Here is an 8,279-nt window from a genome sequence, read left to right as displayed (position 1 = left end):
TGTATAAGAACTTAGAAGGTATTTATATATAGTTATTCAATACTTGCAATATTATAAAAATCATACAAAATAATTACAACTCTATATAATATATATATATATGTCACGGGTAATGTTAACATTCGGATAATGTCGACATTATCCGGCTAATGTCGACATTAGCCATATGTTAACATTACCCGCCATGAATATTATTAAATGCCGGCTAATGTTAACATTAACCGGTTAATATGACATTAGCCAAGGACTTATGGATAATGTCTTAACAACTATAAAATTGCATCATGCATGATAGGAAATCATTTTAAATTATTAGCAATATTAAATATATTTTAGATACAATTAACCATATGCCAAAAAAAAAAAGATACAATAATTACTAATTACCATAAAATACATAATACGAGTATAATTTAAATGAGCTTATTTTTCATTTTTAATAACCTAATCTACTAATAATACAATATTAAATTTTATTTTATATTTTAAGATTTTTTTTTAAATAGTATTTAAGAATAGAATGAATGTGTTATTATTTATTATTACATGGCATACTTCCATGACATTTTGAATTACACAAAATATTAGATGATTTACACTTACAACGATTGGTATCACATTTACCTTTGCATGAACACCTTTTGTATCCTTGACCACCACTACCGTCTGATATTAGACCAGCAATTTCCCTCAATGATTTTTCTATAGGTACCACCTCATCAAGCGGTATTAATGATATCGGACAAACACCAAACTGGTTTCTGGTATATAACTGTGGCAAAGTACCATATTTATTACCAAGTTTATAATATTGTTCGTCCTCAATAGCCACAACTGCAAATAAAATATTTCTTGGGTCTGCTCGTCCTCTGTCGACATCGGGTAAAGTGACTCTCACACTATCTCCGACGTTAGCTGGGGGAAACTTATGGATAGACCTAAATTTCATTTTTTCAGCTTGATTTATCAAACAAATTTCAGAATTTTTTCTATTATTATCGATTGATTATCGGTAAGATAAGCTGGGGTCAGTGGTCACGTTAAATTAATATACCAAGCAGTGATGAAACTTAAATAAATTAAATAGTACATAACTTTTAACATTATCCAAAATTGACTGGCTAAGGTTAACATTATCCGGATAATGTTGATATTTCAAGTTTATAAACGAAAAATTACACATTAGCCAACATGGATGGCTAATGTCGACATTAGCCGGATAATGTCGACATTATCCGAATGTTAACATTACCCGTAACATATATATCATATTTTACTACTTAGGTAAAAATATACATTAAAAAATGTTCTGGAGCGTTTGGTACTAAAAAAAGGAAACTTATAAACTTATCTTATTTGTACCTATAAATATGTTTAAGGGGTTGTTAAAATACACGTGATGTCGATGATAATTTTTGGAACAAACCCTGTAGGGTTGCGTAAGTCACAATGATTTTACATTACATAACTATTATTTATTATTATTCAATGCATGTACAAATAATGTCAAAATATAAAACACTGTATCATGTTATTGCTCGTGTAGAAAGGTACGTAAAAAAGGTACATCAAAATCATTTCTGCGCCCGAGAAACGTAAACGGAAAAAATTTATGACGGCGTCAACAACAACCATGCATTCCGATTGTATAAAAAACCGACGACGACTATGACAGTAAAATACCACTGCAGTGTACCCAGTAGCTGAGTAAAAATTAAAATATACAGATATAATAAATACGGTTTTAAATAATTAAAAAAACACGTTTGACATGTTAATGTGGACCACTACCTTTTTGTCGGTTGATTAATCGTCAAGCCTGCACAGAGACGTTATATCTGTCTAGAAATCTCCAGACGCAACGAACCATGGCGTTATAAAGTATATATTATATTATGTTATATCAAACCTTACCTATTCGTTGTTATCCCCGCTAGTATTAAAATTAAAAGCGTATTGTCTAAGATTATATAAAGATTATATAAAAACAATACAATTATGAATTAATAGAATATCGTTAAAAATGTACAATATTATAAAGCACAAAAAACGTTATTCCTATAAGAATATATATTTTAGGTACATACTCGTAATATATACTATTTTAAATCATAAATATGCGCCTACGTCCTACGATCATATTTGCTTTCTTGCCTAATGTTGAATCATGTGTTAGATATGAACACATTAAATGTGTAATAGAAAATTAGGTTACATTCTATTTAACCGTTTTGTGTACAATATTTGTTTATATTTAATAACCTGAGTATTGAAACTATTTGAGATACACATTAAATATATATTTTTAAAGGGTAGGTACTCAGAGATAGGCCACAAATGTATAACATTTATTAATTATAAAATAAAATTGTAGGTACCTATATATTTTTGTTAGTCATGTTTTGTTGGACATATCACCAATAAGTTTCAACAGCAAAAGAGTATTTTTAATTATTAAAAAACAATAATATTGTGAAAATGAATAACTATCTGTTGTACAGTTGGTGTCGAGTGGGTCACTGTAAATGTATTGTGTTAAATTTAAATTTGATGATACGTCATTGTATACGAAAAACGATTCTGAGCAAAGATATACATATGTATAACCTAACCACCTTTACCACTGTTGCCGTCTTTTCCTACATTAATAATACCGATTGTTCAAAGGCCTCCAAAACCGCTACATCCGTCACCTATCACTGGGTAAACAGTTAAGTTTTTCTCTTACAAATACCGAGTAAAATGCGACAACACCGAAAACATATCACTAGATTTCAATAACAAATTCTCCTTAAGTCAGTATAGTGCTAAAACCTTTCGGGGAAACAAAAATCAGGAAACTACTTTCAACATAACGAAGTTGAACAGCTTTAATAAAACCTTCTCGATGCACATCTGTAAGCTGCAGTTAGAACTGCAAGAACGACCGAAATGTGCGGAAAACAAAATTTAAAAGATTAAAATAAATACATTATTCTCAATTTAAAAAAAAAAAAATACATTGTGTTAGGTATATTTTAGTATTAATACAAAGTAATATTATTAAGTTTATTATTAAATAAATAAATACTGTGTTAATACTAAATATTAATAGGCTAATAACAATAAAGTGTATCAACATAAGAAACTAGATTAAACATTTAAGCCATAATATATTAGAATAAGAAAAGACAGAAAATGATTCTTCAGCGGTGATCACTTCGTGTATTTCTTGTATAGACCACCATGCAATATCAACGAAGATCTCATATATTATTTTAATTATGTGTGTTTTGAATCAAAGCTTTTGATAAATTATTGTACATCCGAAATAATCGACGTATACGAAACTATGTACCACCATACAAATGTATGCATATTGTATAAAGTATATTATACTGGAATATTGAGCAAAACGATAAAAAATATTTTATTTTTTTTTTTGAGGGGTGGGGGGAGAAGGAGTATATGTAACTCATAAAAATGTGAGTCTTGTCAAAAAAATAACGTTCAACCTTCCAATATATAGTAATAAATAGTAATGTATTATTACGATAAACGCTGCCTTGTATACCTACTATATAATATTACCTACACATAATAAATAGGTAAACATATATGGTTAGAAATTACATTAAACATATTAAAATTGATCGACAGTATATGAGTTGATATGTAATTATATAGATGTAACATATAAATTTAATATTAATTTGTTATTTCATAGTATATACAAGGGCCAACAGGGTTAATATTATTATAAAACGTTACGAATTTTGTAAAAATGTGAAAGATAAATTTATTGTTTAATAATTAAGAAATTTTTAAAATAACTCAAATAACTTTTTAATGATTCATAAGTTTGAGATAGAAAACTATTTTGAAATTCAAAATTCGGATAAGTATATAATATGATCTTGGAAATCAAATAAAATTTAGAAAGGTCAGCGTATAATATATATACTCAGCAATTCACTTCAGTAGTATCGACGTAATATACATTGTTAATATAAATTTGATATTATTAAATGTATTTTATTTATATCCCCATTATACATTATTACGAAGAATTTATGTATTTCTTTCATATTTTTTTTTAATATTGATACATATATATATATATATATATATAGTTAATCCATTGCTGTTTTATGTCGAAACGCTAATAATATTTCCCTCGACATGGCGTGCTCGGGACTCCGGGCATACCGTTGAATGGCATAACTTGAAATATGAATAAATATATTATAATGTCAAGAGTTATAAATTCATTTTCACAGTTATACTTACAGAAAAATATGAAATTATGTTAACGTGTATAGTGTATTCGTTAATTATTACACATTTACAAATGTATACAAATCGTGTATCGTGTATAAGTATATGCTTAAATATTTACTAAACATCATTGGCAGACTCACTGTAGCGTACGTTCGTGTTTAATATGCCAATAATAATTTCTAAAAATGTATTTTTAATATCATACACTGTCGATATACTATAAATATGAACGAGTTAAATTTAATTGATTGGTATTATATATAGGTAATAGTTATCGGTAAAGTTTAGTTACTTTTACCCAAGATTAGATTTTCGGACATTTCACACCTCGTAGACATGTATTTTTTCTTGACTTAAAAATATAAATGATAATTTATTTACATTAAATATTCATAATTACATATTATTATCAATTATATACGATTAAATTATTTCAAAATCATTATAACAGTAAAATTCTATAAAAATAAATATTACGAAAAAAAATTCTCATTATAGTGGACAGTGGTTGATGAATATAAAATATAAATAATTATTGATTGTCATATGCGATCTTGTACTTATTGATAATAAAATATATTATTTTAGTATAAAACAAAAACGTATCCAATCGAAGACTTAGATAGTGAAAGTTCACACAGATATATGAGTATTTATTTGTTATATACATTATGTATAGACGTAAAAGATATGTATACCTACAACACTATACATTATAGATATATAGTACATAAAATGGCGGTGTCCTCTGCTACAGTGGTAGAGTATTACTATTTTTTTCGTATTGCAAAAATCGTCACACGGGCAGTAATAATACGCAGCGTATACAATTAACGAGTTTTAAATTGGTCGGACGGAGCGGCTGGACATGAAAGGGAACTTTTTATCGGAAGAATTTGCAGAATATCCTTTTGAAGTGACCGCTTATTCTCCGTCCGTTTCTCTCCTGCGTGGGTTTTTATTTTATTATTATTATTATTATTATTATTATTATTATTATTATGTTTTTTTCATTCTCCTCTCGCTTACAAAAACCACAAACCACAAATACATATTATATATATATAATATTATGTACCCTTTCTATGTACCTTTTCTTCGCAGCGGCGTATACATTTTACCTACGACCTCAAAACTGGAATACATATTATTATATACACACTCGTGAGACGCGCGCGTACATTATACATTATTTTGTCTCTGACAGATAGATTGATCTTCGGTTCTCATCACCATCACGCTATATGTTACTATAATATACACGCCCTTTTAAAATGTAGCTGGCGTAACCTGCAGTATTACACTGCAACAGTCGATACCGTACATTATCTACCTATATCGTGGTCGCTACTTTACAGTATGTATATATAACTGATTTAAAACGGACAAATATATAGTGATGATGACAAAATATGTGTATAGTATTTAACAGAAATTAAAGAAAAATTAACGAACATGGGTTTAAATTTAAAATATATGCTCTAGTATTGTATTATATCATTTTACACGGGTTAAAATTAATTTATGTATATATCTTTCTATCGTTTTCCGTTTTGCTCCATTTGAAATATACCTATAATACTATAACAATGATTCTTTTCGTGATTTTTATTTATTAATTCTGTACATATTTTTGATGCAGATAAACAAAAAAAAAACTGGAGACACAATCAACTTAGCTGACGTAAATTCAGTATCATTAAGATTTGTATCCATCTTATGTGTTTATACAAAAAATATGTCAACTATTAAAAAAACAAATAATAATTGTAATCGTTATTGTAATTTTGTTCATAAATATTTGATTTTAATATTTGTTTTATTTAATTTAAGTATATTTGTAAAAAATATTATAAGCCATATTTTTACTTATTATTTTAGTAATATAATCTTTAACCAATAGTACCCATTTAAATAAACAAAAAATATTAAATTTTGTGAGCCAAAACTAAATTTATGTTTATAAGCACTGTAAGCAATCCTACAGCAATTTATAAAGGTTGAAAAAATAAGCTAAAACACTCTCCGAATTTCAAGGAATCTATTGATACAACATTTTTTGAAAACACTCCATTAGTTGTCGAATCATCAATCAACCAACAAAGAACATTCATTTATACATACTTATATATTATAGATATGAAATAAAATAAATGTAATTTAGGTAAATTGTAAAAATATCTATATACAATATAGTTATGATGATTCAATCATTATTTCTCAAAAACATTAAAGTATAATAATTTCTTGCGATTATAGTGATAACTATATAATGATAAAAAAAAAATCGTTTAAATGTAATTCAATTTAAAACTATGAAACCATTAAAATTTGCTCTTTAAATTTTTATTTAAAAAATAGTAATTTCTATTTAGTATTTTGAGTATAATATAAATCACTAGATACCTACTTAAAAACTTTTAGTTAGTAAGTATACAAAACATTTTTTATATTAACTACATAACCCAATTTTGATCGGAAAAAAATGAACAAATATAAAATACGCTAAAATAGTATTGGCATGTCTTCGTTTTAGAGTACTTCACAAGTAAATCGGCGTAAGTTACACTTGTATTGTGAACTAATAAACAACTAATAATTATATCGAGGTGGGCAATCCACCTGTATCATATTGGATATAGCACTCCGTATTTTTCTGAAGTGGTTCAAGTTATATTAGGCTCTAAATTTATTTGATAACTTTTAGATCGAGTAGTTTTAAGTCTATGTTAGAGTTTATAAACTAAAAAAATACGGATATTGCAATTTTAATATATATGGAATCTTAAAAAAGTCTCCTTTGTGCTTTTATTTTTTATTTCTGGTTTTTACTAATTTATATAATAACTATTTTATTTTTATAATAATAGGGTTAATAGGGTTATCAATGGTAAATATTTAATATAACTAAAAAAATAATCGTTTTTTCATGAATCCCACTCTTATAGGCAATCTAGTTTATAGGAGTTAGAAAATGAAGCTATTAACATTCTTCGAATCCAAAGAAATAAATGTGAAAAATTTGGTGCCAATTGGTTCAGTAGCTTATTAAATCTATATGCCTCATACAAACGTACATTAATTTTCATATATTGTATTAATCTAATATGAATACTTAAATACCCAAATAATGTAAATTTACGCCGAAGTACCTTCAGTGGACGGTTAAGATACTCAAGTCATTAAACTTAATTAAAAAAAAAAAACATACATTATGCTTATTGTACACTTTTTTAGTATAAATTGTATAATATCCTAGATAAAAAATAAAAAAATAAAAAAATATATTGTATTAAATAAGAAAACAAATTATAAAATACATAATTTATGCACATAAATGTTGTATTGTGTTTATTTAATTCATATACGTAGGTAGGTACATTTTATTCCATAAACATTGTTTTTAATGTGTATCAAAGAAAATCAATTGTATTATTGACATACATTCTCTGCAGCTTAAGCAACCCACACTTCTATATTATATGCAATGATTTTGTACTTAAAACAGCATTTTATGCATTTATACTGAAGCAGAGAAGACGATGATTACTGACAATATATATGTAGATAATATATAATATATATGCATATAAACTTATAAGAAATATTGTACTTTTTAATTTAAAGCAAATTGTTTTCTAAGTCATTTACCTTTAGATAAACAATAATAAAAGATACGAATAATAACCTTTATAATAATTACATGTATTTATTATGTATTTGTTTTCAGTGGCGTAACTGTGTAAGTACAAGGGGCATTTAAATAATGTTTTCACTAAAATCCAAACCATCAACTAATAATTGTTTATTTTTACAGAAGTTTTACAAGTTACATCTAATTTTAAAGCTCATCAAAAAATCGTAGGAACTCTAATCATTAAATAATATTAAATGAAAAAAGGTTCCATAACTTGTTTGGAAAAAAATATGATGATAATTTATAAAATAATATTACTAAGTTATTATAATAAGTTACGATAATATTGCCAATAATATAACAACATATAAAATATAAGAAA

General features: G+C 26.3%; 1 protein-coding gene across 1 annotated transcript; it reads right to left on the bottom strand.

The window, feature by feature from the left end:
* Positions 1-530: 530 nt before the first annotated feature.
* LOC112602729 lies at positions 531-1,233 on the bottom strand. The gene has a single exon (XM_025350964.1). It carries the CDS (start codon positions 947-949, stop codon positions 533-535), a length of 417 nt encoding a protein of 138 aa, XP_025206749.1. The 5' UTR covers positions 950-1,233; the 3' UTR covers positions 531-532.
* Positions 1,234-8,279: the final 7,046 nt, after the last annotated feature.

The sequence above is a fragment of the Melanaphis sacchari genome, unplaced genomic scaffold, assembly GCF_002803265.2.
Source record: "Melanaphis sacchari strain LSU unplaced genomic scaffold, SCAv2.0 Contig8_pilon_pilon, whole genome shotgun sequence".
NCBI lineage: Eukaryota > Metazoa > Arthropoda > Insecta > Hemiptera > Aphididae > Melanaphis > Melanaphis sacchari.
This window is presented reverse-complemented; position numbering and strand designations above follow the sequence as displayed.

Excerpts from the sequence above, each read along its gene's own strand:
- LOC112602729 (XM_025350964.1), bottom strand. The coding sequence starts at position 949 with ATGAAATTTAGGTCTATCCATAAGTTTCCCCCAGCTAACGTCGGAGAT.